This window comes from Cenococcum geophilum (assembly GCF_001692895.1).
Source record: "Cenococcum geophilum 1.58 unplaced genomic scaffold K441scaffold_48, whole genome shotgun sequence".
In the NCBI taxonomy this organism is placed as follows: Eukaryota; Fungi; Ascomycota; class Dothideomycetes; order Gloniales; family Gloniaceae; genus Cenococcum; species Cenococcum geophilum.
Window position 1 is genome coordinate 34,205 of NW_027137606.1, and position 24,584 is coordinate 58,788.

Sequence of the window (24,584 nt, forward strand, 5' to 3'; positions counted from 1 at the left end):
AAAGTATATTAAGACATTTTAAAAGAAGAAATAGTAAAAAAATAATACTTTTAAAGGTCTAACGGCTTTAGAAAACATACCAAGAATTAGAAAAGCCTATTACCTCTCTTTAAGCAGTATTATATAATAAGCTATTATAAGATAAGTATAAGGAACTTAATAAGTACAATTAAATTATAAATAAATTAAATAAAAAGGTTACTTAACTAGTAAGCCAGGATAAGTACAATAACTATTACTCTAAAATTGTTACGGCGCTGGTGGAAAACGGTAGATCTTAGCAGACGTGGATTATGGTAGACGCGGGTTACGTGACTTAAGGACCGCATAAAATATCAAGTGGCGCTGCTATTCTTCTCCTTCCTTTCTCTAGCTTTGGATCCTCGTTTATAGACTACCAATTGTACAGGCTTACGCGTCCCTCTTACTGTGCTCGTGCCTCGATTAACTAAGTCGCTAACATTATCCAAAGCTTATCTACTCTTCTTCCTAAAAAGGAACTTAAATATATCTATCTATAAGACCACAAACAGGACAAGGACACAAAACAGGACCCTAAGGATATTACTAGGACCACAAGGACAGGACAGACCTAAGAACCAAAAGAACACAAATAGAACGCGAAACCTAAGAATAGAACACGCACGGACCAGAACCCCTAGAAAATAAATAAACACCGGAAATTACCCAATACCCCTACCACCATGCTAAGAAATACAGCAGCTGGCAAAGCCGCTGTAGGACCCGCAAATACCTCCAATAGTAAAACAGTCGCCGTCTTAACCCCCCAGGAAGAGCTCGCAGCAGCCAATGCCGAAATTAAACGGCTTTAAGAGCTGCTTAAAACCAGAGACACCCCTACACCTAGCAAGGAGTTATTAGATACCTAGAGACTTGCTATAGTCCTTAAGGCCCTAGCCTAACGCACAGCATTAGCATTATTACGGTCCGCGAAGGTTATAGACCCCCCGTTACTTACAGACGGAACTAACCCTATATTTAATAACTGGAAGCTTTAATTACAGGATAAGCTCGAAGTTAATACGGACCACTTCCCCACTACTTAAGCTAAGATGGCCTACGTCTTCGGCCGTATCGGCGGAGACGCACAGACGCACCTACGTCTGCGATACGCCCAGGACTTAGCAGATCCCTTCCTCTCTGGAGATGAGATGATCGACTACTTGTCTTCCATCTATAAGGACCCCTTTAAGATACAGAACGCCCGCCTTAATTATAAAGCTCTTAACATAAAGACAACGGAGACCTTTTTAGCCTTTTAGACCCGCTTTCTGCACCTAGCCGGCCAAGCCCAAATTCCCTATAAAGACCTAATACTAGACCTCTTTAATAAGCTTACCCTAGACCTACAGCGCGCCGTACTACCAGTTTTTACTACTATATAGACACTAAAGGTACTTACGGACCACTGCCTATCTATTAACTAAGGCCTTCGTTAAATTAAGGTATAAGCTAAGCGGCATAAAGCTAGAAACTCTCTAAACCAAACTATAAGCACTATACAAATGGCCCGTAACACTCTAGCACAATCTATAACTCCTACGGCACTAGCTGTACAGCCTACCATTAATTTAGCAGCTAGCCGTACAGCTAGTCCTACTACGGGTCTGGCGTACACTTGGCCTATATATAACAACCCCCGTAAACAAGCCCTCAGCAATTAAGGAGCTTGCTTCTTATACGGCCAAAAAGACCACTTTATAAAGGATTGCCAGACAAAGGTAAAAACGGGCGAAGTTCTATTAATTTAGGAGGATAGCACAGAGCCAGAAAAAGAGGAACTTTAGAGAAAAACTCCTCTCTAGGGTTAAAAGGAATTAATATATCACATATTAATTTAAGTCAGCTAGTTAGTAGAAGAAGCTGCACTATCCCTTATACTTTATTTCGCAATAGATATTAAGTTTTAACCTCCGCTTTAACTAACTCTAGAGTAAATGCCTTTGCCTTAATAGATACCCAGTGCGCTATAAAGCTAGCTAAATTTTTTAATGCGCCTTTTAAAGAACTGCCTAAACCAGTTCCTATTCGCGGGTATAATGGACAGATAGAACTACCTATTACGACTATCTTACGGATCTACCTCCGTGTTAATGGACGAAGGCAGTATAATATCCCCTTTCTTATTACAGACCTAGGAAGCTATAATATAATCTTAAAAAGAAAATAGCTAGCCTATTTAGGCTTATAGCTTAACGTATGAAGTAGACGGCTTATCTAGCCTAAATCCCTACCCCTAACCCCTTCCTTTATAAAAGAAATTAGTATTATAATAAAGAACCTTATACGGCCCTAAATTAATACTATTTACTAGGCCGATACTATACGTAGGGACTAGGCCTTTAAGAAAGATGTACAGCTTAATCCGTAACGGATTTATATACTACACCGCCCCTAGACTACCTATATTACGCCACCCGCACTAAAAATCTAGGAAATTAGTAGTGACCTAGCTAAGTCCCCCGTGGAGAACTTAGGCCCTATATAGCTATAAAGGAAGGCTAGGAATACTAGATGCTATACTAAACTAATAGACTAGAAGAACAACTTACGGAAAATAAAACGTAAGCTAAGGAAGACTATAAACCCTATTCCGCAAAATACGGCCTAATAAAAGTCCGTAAAGAAACCTATAGACCTTCCCCTAGTTAATATCTGCTGTATTAGCGCCGTAGGATTCTACCGGAACTTAGTCCAACCTAATACCGTTACCTTACTACTAGCTTATATAAAATTAATCAAATAATTAAGGAAAAGAAAAGCAAGCTTAGCGGATAGGAAAGTAAGCTTACGGATAAGGAGCTAGTAGAATAGAAACTACCCTATTAACACTAGAAATTCAAAAACATATTCTCTAAGGCAGCGTCCAATATACTCCTACCTTACCAACCGTACGACTATAAGATTAAGATTAAGCTAGATAAGGAAGACACCCTTAGTTATAGCCCCCTTTGTTAGCAGTCTACTGCCGAATTATAGGCTATAAAGTAGTACCTTATTAATAACCTAAATAAGGGCTTTATTAAGCCCAGTCAAGCCCCTTTTAACTCGCCTATTTTCTTTGCCAAAAAGCCAAATAGAGGACTTCGTTTCTGTATTAACTACCGTAAACTTAATAATATAACCCGTAAGGACCGCTATCCACTACCCTTACTTAAGGAGACTCTAGCCCAAATAAGTAGAGCTAAGATCTTTACTAAGCTCAATATCCGTTAGGCTTTTCACTAAATTAGGATAAACCCTAGATTAGAAAATCTTACTATATTTTAGACCTATTACGGAATATATAAATGTAAAGTACTTCCTTTTAAACTGACTAACGGACTAGCTACGTACTAGCGGTATATAAACGATATACTCTTTAACTACCTTAACGACTTCTATACGGCCTACCTAGATAATATTATAATTTACTTTAAGAATAAGCTAAAATATAAAAAGCACGTCTATAAAGTCCTATAACGGCTNCGCNAGGCTGGCCTCCAGGCNAATATTAAGAAGTTAGAATTTAGTGTTAAGCGTATAAAGTACTTAGGTTTTATTATTAGTATAGACGGAGTTAAGGCTAACCTAGAGAAAACGGCTATAATTAACCAGTAGGCACCCCCACGGACCGTAAAGGGGGTATAATTATTTTTAGGCTTCTGTAACTTCTACTAACGCTTTATTAAAAACTACAGTAGGATCGCCCGGCCTCTTAACCATCTTATTAGGAAAGACCAGCCCTTCTGTTTTGACGCCATATATATACAGGCCTTTAATGAGCTTAAAAAACGGCTAGTATCGGCTCCCCTACTTGCCCACTTTAACCTAGAACGGCCCTTAATGCTAAAAACTAATGCCTTAGACGGCGCGATAGCCGATATTTTTTCCCAGAAGCAACCGGACGGAGAATGGCACCCTATTGCGTACTATTTAAAGACTATAATAGATGCTAAGCTAAACTACCACATCCATAATAAAGAAATGCTGGCTATTATCTCTAGCTTTTAGTACTGGCGTATATAGCTAAAGGGGACCCCTAAGCCTATTAAGGTAGTTTTAAATTATAAGGCCCTAGAATACTTTATAACAACCAAGGCCCTTACGGCCCGGTAGGCACGCTGGGCGGATATCCTATCTTAGTTTAACTTCTTAATTATATATAGACTAGGCGCTACGAACCGTGCGGATACTCTTATAAGGCGTAAACAAGACCTAGGTAACTAGACGGCTGCGAAGATCTTATTATGGACCTAGACACTACTACGACCAGAGCACTTTAACCCCCAGATATAGGCAGAACTAAGTACAGACTCCTTAGGCGCCGAGATGTATCCTATTGACCCTTTAGGACTTGACTTAATTAACGAATTACTGTAGATAAACCGTACGGCCCTTTCTCTACAGGAGTACCGTAAAAAGGCAAAGAACGTTACCAGCCTATGGTCCCTCGAAAATGGATTACTTAAGCATTAGGAACGGCTAGTAGTAGTAGAGGAATAGAACTTACGGACTTAGCTTATTATTAAAGCACATGCCTAGGTCTCTACGGCCCACCCTAGAAAGAATAAGACCCGCAAAATTATTGGTGACCGATATTACTAGCCCGAAATAGTTATGGATATTAACCGCTATATACGGAACTGTAACGACTGCCGTAGGTCTATAATTCCGCGAGATAAGACTCTAGGACTATTAAAGCCACTCCCGATACTAGAACGCCCCTGGCAGCATATCTCTATAGACTTCTATAAGCTGCCTACAGACCGTGACGGATATAATATGGTAATAATCCTAGTTGACCGTTTTGGCAAGCGCCCGCTCTTAATCCCCTGTTATAAGGATATTGATGCTAAGGAGGTAGCCCGACTATACATCTATTATATCTACCGAATTTACGGACCACTAGATACTATTATATCTGACCACGGGCCGTAGTTTATATCGGCCTTCTGGAATAAGTTTACTCGGATCCTCGGCATTAAGCTAAAGCTTTCTATAGTATACCACCCCCAGACAGACGGTTAGACGGAGATTATAAATTAATACCTGGACTAGAGACTCTGGCCCTTTGTTAACTACTTTTAGGATAACTGGGGCGAACTACTACCCCTAATAGACTACGCCCAGGTAACCCTACCCTATGACTCCACAGGGTTTGCTCCTATTTAGCTAGAAATAGGATATTTACTCCGTACTAGCTTTAACTGGAATAGACCGGAAGGCCCACAGACCGTACGCGAAAAACTATCTTATAAGGAAGCCTAGCAATACGCTAAACGCCTAGAAGAAGCCTGGACGGTAGCCCGTAAGAACCTAGAAAAGGCCCAGAAATTAATAGAACAGTAGGCAAATAAGCATAGGCGCGAGCCTGACTTTACTGTAGATAATAGGGTCTAGGTTACGACAAAGAACTAGAAGATAGAACGGCCTAGCCGTAAGCTAGATTATAAGATGGTAGGACCGTATAAGATCCTTAATAAAGAAGGCAACTCGTACAAGGTTGAGCTCCTAGACTTAATTAAGGTTTACTCTATCTTTTCGCCGGATAAGCTACAAAAGGCTGTAAATAACCCACTACCTAGATAAAAGAATAAGCCTCCCCTACTAATTTAAGTTAATAGCGATAATGAATAGGAAGTTAATAAAATACTAGCCTATAAACTAGTATAAGGAATGCTACAATACCGTATCTAATAGAAAGGCTATGATCTAGACCCAACCTAGTACCCCGCCTGGAACTTTATAGGCTGCCCCTAGAGGCTTAAAGAATTCCACAACCAATACCCTAACGAACCCGGACCCCTAAAGTACCTCAATAAGTAGATGGAGTGCTGGTATAGCGAAGACGATAGGCTGCCTACTAAGCATAAAGATAAGAATACCCTACGGACATAACACGGATATACAAAGCCTGAGGGCAGGCTTTTTCGGAGGGGGAGGGTAATGTTACGGCGCTGGTGGAAAACGGTGGATCTTAGCAGACATAGATTATGGTAGACGCGGGTCACGTGACTTAAGGACCGCATAAAATATCAAGCGGCGCTGCTATTCTTCTCCTTCCTTTCTCTAGCTTTAGATCCTCGTTTATAGACTACCAATTGTACAGGCTTGCGCGTCCCTCTTGCCGTGCTCGTGCCTCGATTGACTGAGTCGCTAACAAAAATACTGTACAAAATTAAAGTTTCTCCACTTTAGTGGTGGTCTTAAAAACAACAAATAAAGCGCTAGCTGTGGCTTTTACTCTTTACAAGAGAGGTACTTTTAATTCTAGCCATAAGTAACGAACTAGAGAGAGTATTTTCAGGAGGGCGTTATACGGTATTATAGGAGAGAATATAGCTTAGATTATAGAACCTTAAGAAGATGGAGTGGAATTTTAAAAGAAATATAGTAGTCGTATAAAGAAAAATATATAAGAGATATATTATACAACACTAAGGGAGGGGTATAAAATATATAAATAAAATAATTTTAGGTAAAAGGTAACCACTAAAGGCGCGTAGGTGGCATAGGTAAACATATACTAACTTTAAACTTAATAAATTATAAGTTTAAATCCCACCAACGTCGTCCTTTATCAAGAATCGGGAAATACAATTATCTGGTACACTTCCCGTCCTACTATATAAGAGATTCTTTAGCAACATTACCATACTATAAGTAAACTCTCCTCTCTATATAATATACCTATATAACTAACTACTCTTAGGATAAGCAGAAGAGGGTAAAAGCTTTACCGGCAATTAATATAGAGGCTTAGGTAGGAGGGGTATTAAAGAAGCAGGTACGGACGGGGAGGCCCTTATATATAAATGCAATTCTAATTTAGAGCTATAGATCTCTAAATATAATTATAAGTAACCTATATTACTTATATAAGGTAGAGAGCTAATTAACGCTAGCCCTATAAGGCCTATACGGCAACTCTACGTCGTTTAATAGGCCCTTACCCCTTTACTAAGTGTCGGAGTCTCTTAGGGTTCTATAGTAGGTGCTATAGAAATTGCAAGTGGCGGGATTATAGAGCTTAGTGTTTATCGTATAATAAAAATTCTTAGCCTATAATAGCGGCAGCGGGAGCACTAGAGGGTAAGGATTAGATTGTAGAACTAGATATTAAGGAATAGATAAAAGTTACTAATTTTAATCTCCTCTCTTTTTTACTCTTTTTATTTTATTTTATAGTATCTTATATAAAGAAAAGTATAAATAGAGGGTAGAGAGAAGATACCTAATTAGTAGGGAAGCTAAGGATAATAGTAGATTACTGGCTTATTTAGTGGCGGATCAAAAAAATCAATCAATATAATATGATATGATATGATCTCGCGTATCGTATCAATCGTTATCGATTAGATTATGCCCCACCCTGCCCGGGATGCGGATGTATGCACGCTAACCGAACAAGTAAGCACGAGGCAGACATGAGCATATCAATGCATAGAGCCAAAACCTGCATCTAGTCAGAGGCGAAACAAAGCAACCAAAGATATATAGAAAGAAATAGGGTACGCACCGGATAATACAGCACCCTGCTATGGTTAATTTTGCTAATGCATCTCTATACTGAGTGCCGTTTTTAACTCTAATAATTTAAAAATGTGTAGTAGGTGAATCTAACTCTGATGCTAAGGTTGGTCGTAATTAAGATTTCAGAGTTAGCTGTTGCGTGGCTCTCTTCAGGTGAGATTCAGCCTCGCTCATCCAATCCTGGGGGTAGGCGGGCAGCTCTTGAGACTCGGGACGGACTAATGCACGGGCTACCTTGTAGATATCTTTCTCAGCGATCGAGCTCCATAAATTCTTCCCCATAGACCCTCTCATCTATATTCCGCGCTATATCTATTCGGTGATCTGATAAATCCTTTGCGAACATAGTGCGAAAGTGTTCGCGAACTGTAATAGTGAAGATGGTGGGGGTCCAATCTCGACTTTACTGCTGATTTCTCATTCGCCCCAGCTGCACTGTTTCTCTTCGGGGTCCACGGGGGAGTTGACCAACATGGCTTCCAATTTAGTACATTGATAGAATTATCGAAACTCGACATGCTTCCACCATAAGTCTTCATAAATACCGTCCCAATCACGCTGCTCCTTATACCGTGTCTCGAGATACCCAACCCTTTTCATGATCCTGTCATCTTCTGGTCCGCCAACTGATAGGAGAACAAGGCGAACATCGACGTAATAGTCGCCGCCTAACCCCCCCTTGTCGTAATGCAAAACGAGGAAGCACTGGACAGAGGTGGTGCGAAGTTGCATAGGCGCATCAGGCCGGAACTCGTGCTCTTCCGATTCAGACCAGCGACCCGTGCTTTCCAGCTTGATTGTATAGATTCTATTTTCTCCCTCGTCAAGTGTGACGGTGAGGTCTGCCGTTCGGAGATCGCCTTTTAGCACCATGCCGTAGTTCATAAAGGTCCATGCGGGAATGGGTAATCTTTCATCGAAGCTAGTGTTGACAGGAACCTGGATTTCAGGCTTAATCATCAGCTGAGGTAGGGCTGGTAAGCGTTTGTAGTAATTGTTGACAACCTTGCCACCGTCAGTACTGGCCCAACTCCAGAATGGAGCCCGCCAATGCTTCGGTCGGCTTGATGGCGGCCCTTGAGGATCGATTGACCATAAGAGTTCGTGTTCCAGGAAGTTCCGCCAAAGGCCCCATGTGTTTCGTAGTCTCGTGTGACGCTGCGTAACAGCTGCCACTCCATTCATAGCGAGGAATTTGTCAGCTTCATGCGAGAGGTTACAGGGGGTATAAAGCTCGAGGAACTGCCACCAGGTTTTTAGGAAGGGTTCGTAGGAGTCTTTTTCCCCAATTAGACCATCATCGAAGTCCATAAATTCACGCAGGTCTGAAGCAGAATCTTCGCTCTCTCCATTGATACGGAAGTCCCTTAAGAACCCAAAGATGTCCTTTGGATGTGTTGGTAGTTTGTCACTGTCGTCTTTTAACAGCCTCTTAACTAAGTTTGGTTCTTTCTGTGTCGCATCGTATTCTCGACACTCCCAGTGTACGCTGTTCTCGGTGTATGCTAGCGTCCTTGAAGATATCATGCGTTCTTGCACTACCCATGCGCGTGAATTGAGGGTGCCAGAACTGTGCCGACCTGATTCTTTAAATGTGCTGTGGCAGAACAAGCCGCTGTCGCTGTCTTCGGCATCCATAGCCATGATTGTGCAAACCGCATTTCCGTAAACGATGGCCATCCGGGGAGATTCTTCTTTCCAATCATTGGGATTATCCTGGATAATACATATAGAATCGATCCATAAGTGTTTGTATCCACAAGCTCTTGTTACTTCGACAGCATCACGAAAAGTTTTTGGTAAATTGAAAATGGGGAAACCGCTTTTAAAATCGTCAATGGTAGCCTCGGTGGTCTTGAAGGTCTCATGTGGGCCCCACCGATGTGACAATGCGAAATATTTGATCTCTTCGGTGGTCTTCCCGATTTCCACAAGTTTGACGGAATCGGCGTCGAATGTCAGAAGTCGTCGCGGCATTCGATCATCGTGACCGAGGTTTCTGACGATATGGATGGAGCCGTGTGCCCACATCGTCGCTAGATGAGCCTTCTTCCGGCACGACTCGTGCTCATTTAAGCATTGCTTGAGCCATCCTTTGGCTGCTTCAATCGTTGCGTCCATAACTCTAATGGCACCTACAGAAGTCAGGAAGGAAATGAAATGAAAAGAAATGCCAAGTGCATTGCACTAGTTGGAAGACATGCATTTAAAGAAAAAAACGGACTTAGCCACAGTGGTATCAGCCACCTCCAGCTGGCGAACCCTAGGCGGCGGCTGAGCTTTTGGGACCAGAACTAGTTCTATTTGGGGAGCTTTTTATGAGTTTAAACCTGAGAATAATGGCTCTGGCCTAGAGGTGGGAAATATTTTTCAAGAGATGGTATGCATGAGGTGTTGTGCCTTCACTCACTCCTAATCTAAATGGCTGATAAATTACTCTGGAGCGTGTTCCGGTGATGGATTTTTCGGCGAAGAATGAAGACCACCACGACCAAACTCCGCTCTGCTCACGAAATGGCCTTCTCCGTCAGCTCATCTTCCTCCAGGCATCTAAGAGGAGAGGCGGTCCTCACTCTTCCACCCCAAAGCCATCCCGCAGCCTAAAGCAAACCCGCCAGCTGCATCCCCACAAAACACCATGGCCACCAAGCTCCACACCCTGCGGAGCCTTAGGGGTATAGCTCCCCAGAAACAATCCATTGGCTTCAGATACTAATAGTTTGCAGTGCTATCTACCCGCCGCTACCTCTCCACAACCCCTAACCGCGCCTCCTCCGCCTCCCCCACCACCCAAATCTTTAGAGACGTCCCACTCCTCCGGCAATACCGACGCTCGCTGCTCCTATCCAACCGCACCGTGGGTCTCGTGCCCACCATGGGAGCGCTGCACGAAGGACACCTAAGTTTGGTGCGGCAAGCCGCGCAAGAAAACAGCGACGTCTTCATCAGCATCTACGTGAACCCAACGCAGTTCGGGCTAAACGAAGACCTAGACTCCTACCCGAAGACCTGGGACGCCGACATGGCGCAGCTAGCGAGCCTCGACGCCTCGCTCGCCAGCACGCCCGGCGCGGGGCGGATCTCCGCCGTCTTCGCGCCGACGACCAAGGCCATGTACCCAACTCTGCCCCCGGACTCGTCGCTGCCGGGCCGCGGCAGCTTCGTGACGATCACGCCGGTCGGCAGCCTGCTCGAGGGCGCGTCGCGGCCCGTCTTCTTCCGCGGCGTCGCGACCGTGTGCATGAAGCTATTCAGCATCTGCACCCCCGAGCGCGTCTACTTCGGCCAGAAGGACGTCCAGCAGACCGTCGTGATCCGCCGGCTGGTTCGGGACTTCCATCTCGGGACGGAGGTGCGGATCGGGGCGACGCGGCGCGAGGCCGACGGGCTGGCCATGAGCTCGCGGAACGTGTATCTGGGCGCCCGGCGGCGCGCTGTCGCGACTGTGCTGTCGCATGCGCTGCGGCGCGCTGAGGAGCAGTATGCGAAGGGGAAGAGGAGCAGGGGGGATATCCTGTGGCCGGCGAACGAGCACGCGGACCGCGTGGCGGCGGAACAGGAGGAACTGGCGCCGGGGAGGAGGGCGCGGTTCGAGGTTGATTATCTTTCGCTCGCTGATCCCGACACCATGGAGGAGGTTGAGGAGGTCGATGAGAAGCGGGGGGCTATTCTGAGTGGGGCGATTAAGATGATGCCTGTGGAGGAGCCGCAGCAGGGCGAGGATTGCGGGGTGGGGGATGGGATGATTGCAGTTAGGTTGATTGATAATATTATCCTGAAGCCTGTTGAGTGAGTAGAGGTGGGAGGATTTAAAGTTGAGCATTTGAGATACCATTTGCTCGCAAGAGCGCTGTCTATATCCGTAGCATTTACTTGTGCGCCGTCACATAGGTAGCATACTAAAGAGGAGCGGATTGTCTGGATAGGAGGGTTCAAAGTCCGTTATTGAACTGCTCGAAGGTAGAGAAAAATCGTAGCAATTTAGAGTGTCTCTCTAGAGGCAGTAATAGAACGGCTGCATCACATATGGTCATGAGGCACTCCTTGTAGTCGATATGGTGAGTAGCGATGGAAGTATGAAAGCAGTTTTGGAAAACGCCAAAATATCATACAAATCTCTCTAAATAGCTGCACATCCCTAATGGTTGCCCATGCCGATTTCTTACCTTCTATCCTACAAGTATGCCTATCATCTGGTAGTCCCATTCAATAGATCTCCCACAGCGAAACCTTTCCGTCCTTTCCCCCGGCCACAATCCAATGCTTCTCACGTACCTTTTCCTCCCTCTGCCGCTCCAACCTCTTCATAAAATCCTCGACTCTGTCCACATCTCCGACGCCCACACCCTTTGTCGTGATTGCATCAATCCCCTCTCCTTCTGTATGCATAGATATATCTTTCGGCGCTGCTCCAACTGAAATGTCTGCAAAGTCGACGGTGTACACGCCAACCCTGTGCCATTTCAACACTGCGAGTTCGGTCAAGGTTTTCGTAGAGTAGACGCGCACACGACCATCCCAGCCGGCGGTAGCGAGGATACGAGAGTCGGAACGGATGCGTAAAGATTGCTGGCCCGCGTGTTTGGTATTCGCAAGTTTGAAAGGTTGGGAAGGCTGGATGGGGTTTAGTTGTGCGGGGATAGATATTAGGTTCGAAGCCGTGGGGGGGGCCGGAGTGGCGGAGAGGACGGATGGCGCGGGTGTAGACGGAAGAGCGGAGGCAGATGGATTTGCTGCGAAGGAGGTAGATGGGATTGAGGGGGATGTGGTTGAGGATGAGACTGAAGTAATAGACGGCGCTGCCGGGCCGTTTGTCCCTTGATCTAGAGTAACTGGATTAGGGATGTGGTGGGCGGCTATGATGGCGTCGGCTGAGGATGTGAAGTAAGTCTTTACATCTGGTGAAACGTCTAGGGAAAGGATGGGCTGAGCGTGGGGCTGGCTGAGATAAATGTTGTACCACGTCGGCTGAGGGCTACTGGGCTTAGTGCAGCCTAGCTGATGAACTGCCGTATGGCCGCTTTCGTATCCAGCGACTAGAAGTAGGTGTTGGGGTGTGTGGTATAGGAGTTTCAGGACCATTACCATGCCTGCGGGTAATTAGCGACTGAATGCTAGCCATTGGAATGACAGTGGCTACTATTTCCGAGCATCGTCTTTTCTGCTCCTTTCAGAAGAAATTTGTAAAGAAAGTATAATAACAATATTTTCCTCAACCGCAAATTTTGAATTGGTAGGAAAACGCTGGAATTGCGAGAGCTTAAAAGAGAGTATGCTCACCTGTATTGGTTGACGGTACACGCGGAACGGTGTATATTCTTTGCTCGCTAGGAATTTGGAATATATCAACCTTCTTGTCTTCTGTTGCAGGAACTGCCACGAGGATAGAGTTGGTGGCGCCATTGTGTGCCGTTGCTTGCTCGTTTATCGTGCCTTGCTTCTGCAGTGGCTTGCATGCAGGCCTTTCAAGGCACATGGAGAAGGCACAAAAGTTCAGGGTGTTCACCGCAAGGGAGTGCAGTAGCCATGGCTGGGGTCGATGTGTTGATACACCATCTGTAGGAGGTATGATCGAAAAGCGTTCTTCTTCTGAGGCGCGGAGTTGCCAGACTTTAAGAGAATTGTCACGCCCATGTCTATATTTGGCAATCGCAATATATCAGTCTCCACAGGCTCGGGACTTCTCGACGCAGCCCAAGATAGATTGTTGCGATGTTCTAAACTTGGCCCAGAGACGGAGATCAAACCGAGACGTGTCCGATTGAAGAAGACGGGGCATGAATGTTAAGTTCAAGAATAAATCATGATGACTCGCCTCTGTTACCAGATGAAGGGTTCTGAACTATGTATTTGTGGGAGAATGATTGAGAGTGTAATACTTACGTTATTATCCTGTCAGGCTCCCATTCTGCAAACCCCAGAATTGCTGCATCGTGCGCCTGCCACACGGCCACGGGCCGTTTTGAAGCAAGATTCCACAAAACGATGTAGCCATCGGCATCGCCAGTTAGCAACCTACTGTTCTGGCGCACGAATTGGACGCTGTGCACATGGGCAGCGTGACCGCGGAAGACGTAGGCGGGCTGAGCTGGCGGTAAAGTTGAGGACTGTATGTCGGAAGCCATGGCCACGACGGGATGAGCACGGCGCGGGCACCACCGCGCGCACAAGCACTCCCACAATTATTATCTCGGTGGAGGTCGTCAGGAGAGGCAATCCGGACCGAGATGAGATCGACGGCATGGAGTGGCACTTGGGGGCGGATGGGGACGTGCAGGCGGATTCACGGCTGCACGGGCACACGGCAGCGGTAGGAGTCTTGGGCGTCGGGGCCTTCAGCGAGTCTTTCGTAGCGCTGGGACTCTCTCCAAGGCCCAAGGCAGCTGCGCTGGAAACGGATACGTGACAGGTGTGCACTGCCCGCCGTCCCGGTTTTGGCTAATTTAATGAATGGTTATCCTGAAGAGCGCGGTGTCTGCTTTTGAATGTGCTATGAATAGAATAGAGCGGCCAAACTTCTGCGCGATGACGGTCGTATCTTACGACGAGCTGGGGGGTCTTCGCATTCTTCTCTGCTTTTTCCACTCTTCCTCATCGTTGTCCTCAAGCGATGGAGGATACAGCTTCGGGCAGGTGTTTTGATAATTGCGCTGATGCTACCACGACTATATCAACTCCAGCGGCCCGGACGCTGCCATCTCGTCAATGCAGTAGTAGGATCCCTCATGCTGGGAAAGGGCAGCCGACTCGAGGCAATCTTTGCCGGTATATTAAGCCGTCGGACGCCTGGTCTATTTTAGGTGGGTAGCTTATTCTCCCAGCAAGACAAGATTTGTCGACTGTGCAGCATCCCCTCCTGCGACGCTTGCCGGCTGGGGCGCCCCATTGGCCCGCCTGCTGCCAGTCATCCAGCATCATTACCGTCCGCCCAGGGGTCCGCAGCCACTGACAGCCGGACTGCTGCGCGCTGACATGGGCTCCGAACTGAAGAGGCGCTGGACTCCCAAACCTTCCCAAACCTGCCAGATGGCAGCCCGCGGAAAACGCCCCCGGCTTGGACATTCTTGGGACATTCTTGGAGTTGATCGAGACCCGTTATTATCCCCTTGTCGCGCAACCCCTCGTTGATACAGAAGAGGCTGTGTCGGCCGCAGACTGTGCAACAAAACGGCTGCATCAACCCAAAGAGGAGAGGTCAAGTGCTGTGAATTCAGACAGCAGCTAGCAGCTAGTAAATAGCATAGAATTAATTATATGTTTGGCGTCGCCCACGGCTCGCAGACCCGTTTACCGTTCTTGCCTGCTGTCCCGCTGCTGGTCTTTGATTTCCATTTTCACCCTGATATCACGCTGTCGGCAACCCCTTGCAGGCCTGCAGGCGTTTTGGCTGCGATCGCCCTCCCATGACATGCTGCTGCTGCCGCCCGGAACCTGGAATCGTTATCTACTGAGGGCACTCACTCTCCATCTCCCTGCCCTCCAGAAACCCCCGCGGTGGATCAGCCGTGTGGAAGAGTCTGAATAGGCTCTGTGCTCCCCTCTTCTCAGCGCAGCGACCTCCCAGCCCGCCTCTTACCGCATTATCGCATCTTAGATTGGCGTTAGCGTTCGCTCAAAGCCTGACGTTTCTCTACCTCGTCCATCATCCAGACAACCTTGTTTGACCCCCGCTCGTACCTCCGACTTCAATTCTGGCCCTCATCTGCCATTATTACTTCAGCCACCCAGTCCCGTGGACTATTCTCAAAAGACAAGCGTAATTCGCTCCCTCCGATCGACAGCGCCGCTTCGAGTTGCCCCTCTTACAACCGAACCTAGTCGACGGCTAAGACTCTAGACCAACTCTGCGCACCACAGTTGAGCAATAACGATTCGCCGTTGAAGCAAAACTCTGTGGCTAATTGCTCACATTAATCTCCGCTTTTTTGAGCTTCTTGGCCGCTCTCAGCACCCGTCTCAACCGGCAGCACGGCTTACCACAACTCGCCACATTAGTATACTTACAGCAGCAACTTACCTTGCGCACCATTCAGACTCCTCTACAGATTATCGCCTACAGTCGTAGATGCGACCTTCAGTCCGACCAAACAGCTTCGAACCAACGTGCCTACCGTGCACAAAACCGAACGAGCTCTAGTCCTAATCTTCGGCAATCCTTCATCCTGGCGGCTACAATCGAACAACCGGGGTTTCTCCAGCCCTCTTTGGACTTTACTTACCTCTATGCGCAAGATCCTGGAGTATCGCCTTCGACCGCTTCGGATTTAACTCTCGTCGACGATCAGATCCTACGTCTTCCAGAAAAGAGGAGCCGCAGCTCAGGATCAAACCCACGGCCAGTTAAGAAGCTCAAGCAAGGACAACGGGTTGAACAGTCACGCAAAAGCACAGTCAGCGGACAAAAGGGAGCAGGCATGGCAGGCAGTGATGCTGGAGGCAATACCACGGTTGCTGACGGCGTTCAGCCCGTTAACAAGCCAAAGAGAGTGCGCACAGGGTGTCTGACTTGCAGAGAGAGGCATTTGAAGTGTGACGAAGCACTCCCAAATTGCCAGAATTGTCGCAAGTCCAATCGTGTATGCAAGCGCGGCATCAGACTCAATTTTATCGATACGCAAGTTCAGGCCCCGCCAGTGGTGCCACCCACCCAGGAATGGACAGTCAGCTTTCTGGACGAGTCTAGAGAGATTGCCAACGAATACAAAGGCGGTTTGAGCAAGTACGGTGTCCTGGAAATCGAACCAACTGCTCAAATAGACAATAGTCTTTCGTTCGACTTTTCAACCAACGTGCCACCTCCAACATCTGTGGCGCACCAGCCGCTACCACCCATACAGGGAATTTTACCCGATCCGTATCCCGAGGAACAGCATAATCTCATTTATGAGACCCATAGAGAGCCATCGCATCAACATGCACATTCCCATACGGAATCGACATACTCCGGATCCAATATACAGGGAGGCTCTTCCTCATATGGCAATCCCGAGCAGAACACGACACCAGCAGAGGGCGCACGTGATTATCTCGATACTCAAGAAGAAGTCCTGTTCATGCAAGTATTTGTCGAAGAAGTGGGTCTTTGGATGGACAGCATGGACCCGATGAAACACGTATGACCAAATATCCATTTCATCTTCCGTTGAGTAATGTTGCTAAAGAATTTCAGTTCTCGCGACTTTTGCCGTTTCATGCCCTTGGCGAGCCCATGCTCCTCAACGCTTTCTTGGCATGTGGCGCACGCCATTTATCACTCGTCAATCCAAAGTATACCGAAGACAAAGCGCTGCACTACTACGATACTGCGACCAGGTATCTGCTTAATTCGCTTCAAAATCCAAATCGGGACACCGTAATTTGTGCGACAACTGCAGTCATTTTAAATGTATACGAGATTATGTGCGAAAAAGCTCTCCAGCGGATGAACCACATCGCAGGTGCCCGTGCGTTAATCAAGGAGTGTGGGTGGAACGCAAGGTCGACCGGAATTGGGTCTGCTTGTTTCTGGTTGAATGTTGGCATGGAACTCCTGAGCTGTCTCCACTTTAACTGGCAGGTCGCTTGGGATCCCGACGACTGGGGTGTTGACATGGACTTTTCACGGGAGACGGAATCTGGTAGAGAGGAGATCTGGACATACCGAATTGTATACATCGTGGCTAAGATTGCGAACTTTCGTGCCTCGATCCCAAGATTCCAAGAATCATCTCCTCGCAACGAACAAATACGATTGCAAAATCGCTATAATGAGTGGAAGCGGCTAAAGGACTGGGCGGATGCCTGGAATGAAAACATTCCCCGGACAATGCACCCAATGGCGTATCTCTATCCAGGCCAAACAATTTCGGGATCAGCATTTCCTGAAGTTTGGTTGATAAAGAGAACCACCATCGTGGCGCGGCTCTTCTATCATACTGCCATGTGCCTTTTGGCTCAAATAAATCCAATCATGTCACCAGATGTCGAAGAGATGCGAGAACTGCAACATCGACATTCACAGCAAATATGCGGAATCACCGCCCACGTCAAGGATCGGTATGTACTCATTCCACAGCAACAAGGGAAACTGCTGACTTGGATATAGGGGTGTTGCAAGTGTGGCTCTCCGATCTCTAGCCATTGCCGCTGAATGTTTGACATCTCGCCGAGAGCAAGAAGAGGTATTGCAGATCTTCGACAAAATTCGACAGGAAACCGGATGGCGAGTTGGATTCCTTAACACCGAGCTGAAGGAGAGGTGGGGCTGGAATGATGACCCGCAGCCCCAACAGCAAACTCTAGCAACGAATATGCAGAACACCGCGAACCTGCAATATCAGCAACAAGTGTTACAACCTCAAGTAACTCTTCAGCCTCTACCGGCTACATCACTACCTCCTGCACCTCCCACCAGATCTCGTCCGCCTGTTGGGATTCTAAATCCTCTTCTCGCTACTGCTGATTTCACGATGCCTCAGCATCCTTACCAATCGTACTACGTAGCGCCGAATCCGATTTCCCACCACACCCATTTTACTTATTGATGGAGCCAGTCATTGGCTGCAATTTTTGATATTCGAATTTTAATACCCATTGCCTTAACGGAGTCAGCTAGTATTGAAACGGGCAAGATGCTGTACTATGATTATATTTTGCATGACGGGCGGCTGCACGAACATCCTGTCTTTCCCAACCTAGCTCGCTTGCTGCCTAGACGCACCTCCCTTCTATCATATTATTCTTGTGGCTTTATGGGTTTAGCAAAGACGGCATGCAAAAATCCTCTGCAGGTTCTCCACATTTTTAGCCTCCTACTACATTTTAGTTTACCCTCCTCCTTTTACGGTTGAATGGATGTGTTGAGAACCGTATGAGAATCATCTGCGCGTTGTCTAGGATTCGTTTCTAGCATATATTTTTCCTTTATGCTATTTACGATTATGCGGACTTATCAAGAACGGCGTAGGAAATTTCTCTCTGGTATGCCTACCCTAGAGGCTGTGGAACTGTGATCTTGACGAATTCTGCGATCGTTAGATAGCGCCATCTTGGCGAAGGGTGACAATACGGATTATACCCCTAAGATCCAATGGACCAACTTGATTTCGCGAAATTACACTGAGTGTTATTTAACATGGAAAATAGCAGTACGATAATTTACCATCTTATAAGGTAATTGTTATGGAGAAAGTCACATCCTACCCCACCCTTGAACCCAATCCCTGAACAGACATGTGAAAGCGATAACACATGATGCGGCTAGGTGCTTGTGAAAGGTTTATCGAAGCTTTGCACGCAGAGAGGAATAGCTATACACTCAAATTAGTATGCTTCAGAGAGACGTAGAATTCAATTGAATGAACCTACCATCGTCGCGTCCCAAATTAACAAAGCACTTACCTAAAAACCCAAAGCCTACTATAAATTAGGTTGTGGCGTCGCGCAGAGGCCTCATTTCTCTCCCCGCAGAGCACTCGGCTACAACTGCTCGACCAACGGGTTTGCCCCACGATGCTGATCCCCAGGAGAAGCTCGGTTAAATGACATAAACAGCGACCCCGAGCCCAGCCGTCTAACCCTCTCCCCTTTCGATTTCCAACTTTCAACAACCCCAGAGTAATCCAGCACGTCCAATTCCTCGAAGAGAAGCTTGGATTGCGATGGCCGTGCCGCTCCAGCCGCGCTGATCGAACCCGTTAGCTCCCCTAACCACCACCGACGCACCTCGAGAATCCACGCTCCGGAGGGTGGTTTGGTTCCACGAAAACACCACGAAAGCCCGCACGTCCACGCCCACCACCGCCATCCACCGACCCACCATCGCCCACCACCATGCCGTCCAAACCGCCTCCGCCCTCCCCTACCGCCCCGGACCTCGCCATCCTCGCCGACGACGCCATGCACCTGCACGCGGCGGGCTACACCGAGCTGCCGCACGCCCCGCCGCCCGAACGCAACCTCGTGGGGCGGATGGCGCGCTTCCGCACCGCGCCGCTGGACTTCCTGCGCGAGATCTCGCTGCACGTTTCCGGATCCGGCTGGCGGAGCTACGAGAACGTGGTCGGGCAGCCGATTTTCTACGCCGGGTTCAGCGAGCGCATGAAGGGGCTGGTGCTGCGGAGTCCGATGCTGGTGGCGAAGGTCGAGGAGCTTGCGGGGAGGAGGGTCGAGGTCGAGAGTAAAGAGGGGGTGTTGGGGCAGGGGGGAGACGGGGAAGTGGAAAGGGAGAGGAGGAGGGGCGAGATTAGGGAGAGCGTGATGGAGGTTGCGGAGAAGTTGGTCGATGAGATGATATGCAAGATGGAGAGTCGGAGGTTTATTCGCGGCGCGTATTATTTGGCGACGCAGTTGTTGACGAGGGCGTATCATCAGGGTGAGTGAGGCATCTCTTCCTCCCATTGGAAACATTCCAGCAACCAGGGGCGGAACCACAGTCTACACGTGCGGCCATACGTTGAGTTCTTAGAGACACTTTATGGATAAGAGGCTGGAGACTTGAGGATATCCTCGCTGGTTCTGGAGTATCAAAGGAGAATGTCTCGAGTCAGTTCGCGTTAGAGACTGCCCTACGTTCGGGGAAAGCAGTCCCAGATCCTTCCGTTAGAACACGCTGATTGAGAAGCATATCGACTTATAGAAACATTGCTGACTTTCAGCTTGACTAGGCATTCACGTATCCAGCGAGGAAGTCCTCCGCCTCCGTGGCGTGGCAGAACAGGCGGCCAAGGACAAACATTCCATCATCTTCCTCCCCTGTCACCGGTCTCACGTCGATTACGTTTCGTTGCAAATAATATGTTATAGACTAGGGTTGGCACTGCCCACAGTGGTGGCTGGTGACAATCTCAACTTTCCGTTGGTTGGGTCATTTTTACAACATGCAGGTTCGTCGAGGCACTTCCACCTGAATTTGAATCACGTTGACAAAGGCCAGGCGCCATGTGGATTCGGCGGAGTTTTGGAGACGATCAGTTATATACCACATTGGTCCAGGCATACATTGATACACTACTACAGAATGGCTATAATTTTGAATGCTTCGTAGGTATGTCGCCAAATGTTTCAGGCATGCTTGTTTCGGAGCAATATACTAATTTAAACAGAGGGCGGTCGATCAAGAACAGGCAAACTTCTTCCTCCCAAATTTGGGATCCTTAGTTTCCTTTTAGATAGCGTAGCATCTGGGCGAGTTGGAGACGCTATAATATGTCCCGTGAGCACACAGTATGATAAAGTCATCGAGGTCGAGTAAGTACACACTCCCAGAGTCGTAGAGCTGAATATTGATGTAGCAATCAGTTCATATATAAGCGAACTCCTTGGGCAACCAAAACCGAAAGAGAATTTGAGGGATTTCCTTTCCGCATCATCAGTATTGTCGCTAAAATTAGGTCGTGTGGATGTCCGGTTCCACGAGCCATGGAGCCTTCGCGGCTTCATCAACCAGCAGCAAGAAAGATTTAATCAATTGCCACAGCAACTAGAGCCTAAAGAAGCTCGAGTTCGACTACTCAGAACGCTTGGGTATAGAGTGCTCTCCGAGATCAACGGTGTATCTGTCGTAATGCCTACGGCGCTAATTGGCACCGTCCTTCTTACACTAAGAGGGCGGGGCGTTGGCAAGTCAGAGCTGATAAGAAGAGTTGAGTGGCTCAGCGAACGTATCCGTAACCAGGGTGGTAGAGTAGCGCATTTTGCTGGACTCCCTACGAGTGTAGTTGTCCAACGTGGTCTTGAGGTCCTTGGGCCTAGTCTCGTAGGACTCGTCCAAGGATTACCTGAGGATACATATTATGCGGTGGACAGGTAAGCTCGGTTGACTTAGCCAGTCGTGACAATCTGGTTCATGTTCACGGACGTTCTCAAAGCTAGGACTGATTAGTATTCAGGTTCCAGCTCTCCTTCTACCGCAATATGACAATACACCTCTTCATATTACAAGCTCTGGTCTCTGCCGCTATGTATACCAAGGTCAAACTTGGTGGCGGGCCGGAGAACCAAAGGATATCTTACAATGAACTCCATGATCAAGTTCATTTTCTCTCGCAGGTTGGCCGACATCATGAGATTGGAGATGATATATGTAGCTAATATATGTCAGTTGTTCCGAGGAGAGTTCATCTTTCCCACCGAAGGGCTAGATGTCAATCTCGCAAAGACTCTTCGAGATCTGGAAAGCGACAACGTAATTAAAGTCACACGCAACACTGACGACCCGAACAAAGTCGAATTCGTCGAGCTGAGCGATGCTGAAAGAGAATGTGGTCGAGAGAACTTCGACTTTTACTGCTTCCTGATATGGCCATTCATTGAAGCAAGCTGGCTTGGTGCTATGTCCCTCTTGATGCTCACACCTCTAGTTGACCAGATGGGAGAGATATGGTTGGACTCAAAGAAAGTGCAGGACCGCGCACAACTGGTATGTTTGAATATTCATATGATGTATCAAAGGACCGAACTGTTGAATATTTCTTAAGAGAGGACGGAGAAGACTAAGGAAGGCTAATGAAATTATTATAGCTAGGAAAGACGCTTTATCACCAAGGAGACTTGTCGTATTTTGAAGCAGTAAACAAAGAGACTCTTAAGAACGCCTACCGAAGGTATGAAGAGGAGGGCATGATACTCGTGGCCAAGAGTAAAGACTCCCGAACTCCATCAACCTTGCGGCTCGCAGATGAGTGGACGCCCACGCGCTGCCCAAAGACCGGAAGAATACTTGCCCAAGGCAAGCTGTGGGCCTTTTCTGAACTCATATCGCTGTCGCGGAGAGAAGGGTAAGTTGTCCCCTTGCCATTTGTACCCCACCTTTGTTTGTTCTTCCCTGAGAGGCGGTTGCTAACATGTCGTTCCTGTGCTTTAGGAAGAATCGGCGGGATGGTGCCACGGTACAGACACGCGTGCTGGCACTCGCGGATATCGTCGGGAAACAGTTATGGGAAGATGTGGCGGCGCGAGAGGAACTTGCAGAGCTGTCGGAGGAGGCCCTGAAAGCGAAGGCCAAAGGAAAATCTAGGAGAAAAGCCATGAATATTAACAGAGCCAGGTTATAGTAGAACGCAGCAAGTTCCGATCGTTCTTCGTCTTCTTTATCCTATCTCTAGTGTTATTGTTGCTGTAACCGCTCCAACCCCTCTCCCATTTATATTACCCTAAAAAGAACTAGCCGTTAGCACTTCCTCCCACTGCCAACTAGAGCCTCATAGATGTATCGATGCATCTGCTGCTGCCGCAGTGCCATAAATAATCGAGTCGATCAATCTCAATGCTGTGAATCTCGCGCGCGTCAGGCTTGGATTCCACTGTGATATTTTTAATCCGAGAGCTGTTATGCTGATATTTTGGGATAGTGCGTTGTGGTTATTGACGAGTGTTACGAGGCTGAGACGCGTGTTTGTCGGCTGGGAACTACTGGGAACCAGCGATACCGTGTGGTTGGTGATGAATGCCATTTCGGGTTAGACTACTATTGGGCAGAGGATAATAAGTCAAAAGGCGCCCCAGAAGATTTTAGAGCGGTGAATGGCTTATAACTTGGCGCCCAGCGCCGTCAAAGCTTGGAGGTTTAAAGTTTTGAGGGCGAGTACTTGTCGAGGCGAATCAGTGAAACCAATCCTAAGGCGAGAGACCAGTGACAATAAGGTTTAGCCTTATCTAGTTATAATTTTCGACAAGGTACACGATCTAACAGGGGATGGTACGACCTTGTCCCTGCTGGTCCGATTTCATGCAAGATTAAGGTCCCAACCCTTTAGTTGATGTCAGGAGGGCCTCAGCGCTCTACCGAGAAGAGAGCAGCCGGCAGAGCTGGCCCGAAGGAAGCGGGGGGAAAGGATGCCTTGAACTGGAGTTGCGTTTTCAATATAAAGGAATGACAAAGCTATTACAACCACGGTGTCTAACAACTTCCATAATCCATGTTCTAGCCCCCTGACACCCCCAAACTCTTGCGAGAACTCCATAAGAGCTCATGTGACAGTGGCATATCACCTGGAACTTCATACAATTGGACAGGATTGACGTCTCTCGCCTCCAGTTCGAACGGCTGCTGCTGCCCTAGGCCGTCTAGCTTAGTCTTTGGTGACTTGCTGGAAACTGCCATTCCATATCCGACAGATCGCGGCGCCACCTGCACGCCTTGGCCATCCAGTTCAGGCTTTGTCCATCCGTCCGATAAGTGAGGCAAAGCTGTTTCAAGGGCCCTCCTCCTTTTCCGCCAACAGAAGTATAATATGGCTAAGATAATGAGAATGGAGCCGAGGGGCACGGCAACACCAACGGCAATCTTTCTATCCTTCGAGAGCCCCGACGCAGCTAAAGAACCATTGGATGATGGTGAACCTTGTGAAGGGTTTCCCGTTACAGAACCATGCCCTGCCATTGCGGTTGTAAGGATAGAAAGATCGGAGCTCTGATAGAGGACTCGGACAGGGGCCGCAAAGATCGACACAGTGGGAGAAGGCGTGAGCATAAAGGCGCTTGAGGAGACAGAAAACTCTGTCATGGTGGCTACGGTTGGAGTTGAGAGTATGCTTACACACCAGTTGACGTTTTGTACGCAGGTGTAGCTGCTTGGGCAGCATTTGATACCGGTCTCTAATGGCGATAACGGCGATTCTAGACATGTTGGACCGCAGGCACTACTTCGTTCGTGGTTAGAATTGGAAATTTTTCGGGCGAAACGAACTGAAAAGAAAGGCGAGACCCGACCTTGTGTATTTGAAAGGACAAATACCCGGGGAATAATAGTCATACGTAAACGATCCTAGTGAGGTATAAGCCGATGACGGAGAGCAATCCTCCGCGAAGAAGTCTAAGAACGCTATGTCTGGGAAAAGACCACCATCAAGCACATAGAGGTTATGGAGGCATGTCGAAGGTGGCGTGAAGACAGTTGTTAGTGGGCCAACGCGCTGGACTCCAGACGGCGTACAGCCTGCTGTCGTTGACATTATGAAACCCTCGGTTTCCGCGGTGAAAACTCGCCAATTGCAACGGTGGCCACTCGATTTGGACGGCTTTCGAGGTTTTCCTTTTTCTCAAATCACTGTATTCCCGTCGATTTGTTA

At 47.6% G+C, this 24,584-nt stretch overlaps 7 protein-coding genes across 7 annotated transcripts; 3 read left to right on the forward strand and 4 right to left on the reverse strand.

The window, feature by feature from the left end:
• Positions 1-7,928: 7,928 nt before the first annotated feature.
• Positions 7,929-9,908, reverse strand: K441DRAFT_243167 (HET-domain-containing protein). The gene is made up of 2 exons (XM_067640726.1): positions 9,741-9,908; positions 7,929-9,671 (listed from the first exon to the last, which is right to left on the reverse strand). Exon 2 carries the CDS (start codon positions 9,655-9,657, stop codon positions 8,038-8,040), a length of 1,620 nt encoding a protein of 539 aa, XP_067499727.1. The 5' UTR covers positions 9,658-9,671; positions 9,741-9,908; the 3' UTR covers positions 7,929-8,037.
• A 266-nt stretch (positions 9,909-10,174) lies between these two features.
• Positions 10,175-11,329, forward strand: K441DRAFT_680406 (pantothenate synthetase; the record flags this gene model as incomplete). Its single annotated transcript, XM_067651368.1, has 2 exons — positions 10,175-10,211; positions 10,263-11,329. The coding sequence occupies 2 exons, from the start codon at positions 10,175-10,177 to the stop codon at positions 11,327-11,329; spliced, it is 1,104 nt and encodes a 367-aa protein (XP_067499728.1).
• A 264-nt stretch (positions 11,330-11,593) lies between these two features.
• Positions 11,594-13,835, reverse strand: K441DRAFT_617987 (WD40 repeat-like protein). The gene is made up of 3 exons (XM_067645821.1): positions 13,420-13,835; positions 12,817-13,172; positions 11,594-12,626 (listed from the first exon to the last, which is right to left on the reverse strand). Exons 1-3 carry the CDS (start codon positions 13,659-13,661, stop codon positions 11,743-11,745), a joined length of 1,482 nt encoding a protein of 493 aa, XP_067499729.1. The 5' UTR covers positions 13,662-13,835; the 3' UTR covers positions 11,594-11,742.
• A 424-nt stretch (positions 13,836-14,259) lies between these two features.
• Positions 14,260-14,598, reverse strand: K441DRAFT_680408 (uncharacterized protein; the record flags this gene model as incomplete). The annotated part of the gene is made up of 1 exon (XM_067651369.1): positions 14,260-14,598. One exon carries the CDS (start codon positions 14,596-14,598, stop codon positions 14,260-14,262), a length of 339 nt encoding a protein of 112 aa, XP_067499730.1.
• A 908-nt stretch (positions 14,599-15,506) lies between these two features.
• Positions 15,507-18,250, forward strand: K441DRAFT_243228 (uncharacterized protein). Its single transcript, XM_067640727.1, has 3 exons — positions 15,507-16,649; positions 16,706-17,571; positions 17,621-18,250. Exons 1-3 carry the CDS (start codon positions 15,951-15,953, stop codon positions 18,057-18,059), a joined length of 2,004 nt encoding a protein of 667 aa, XP_067499731.1. The 5' UTR covers positions 15,507-15,950; the 3' UTR covers positions 18,060-18,250.
• Positions 18,251-19,101: 851 nt separating this feature from the next.
• On the forward strand, positions 19,102-22,736 carry K441DRAFT_666265 (acyltransferase-domain-containing protein). Its single transcript, XM_067649636.1, has 9 exons — positions 19,102-19,888; positions 20,181-20,399; positions 20,450-20,560; positions 20,619-20,763; positions 20,815-21,321; positions 21,405-21,564; positions 21,617-21,934; positions 22,036-22,292; positions 22,379-22,736. Exons 1-9 carry the CDS (start codon positions 19,348-19,350, stop codon positions 22,566-22,568), a joined length of 2,448 nt encoding a protein of 815 aa, XP_067499732.1. The 5' UTR covers positions 19,102-19,347; the 3' UTR covers positions 22,569-22,736.
• A 498-nt stretch (positions 22,737-23,234) lies between these two features.
• Positions 23,235-24,584, reverse strand: K441DRAFT_699181 (uncharacterized protein). The gene is made up of 2 exons (XM_067653135.1): positions 24,226-24,584; positions 23,235-24,155 (listed from the first exon to the last, which is right to left on the reverse strand). Exons 1-2 carry the CDS (start codon positions 24,465-24,467, stop codon positions 23,438-23,440), a joined length of 960 nt encoding a protein of 319 aa, XP_067499733.1. The 5' UTR covers positions 24,468-24,584; the 3' UTR covers positions 23,235-23,437.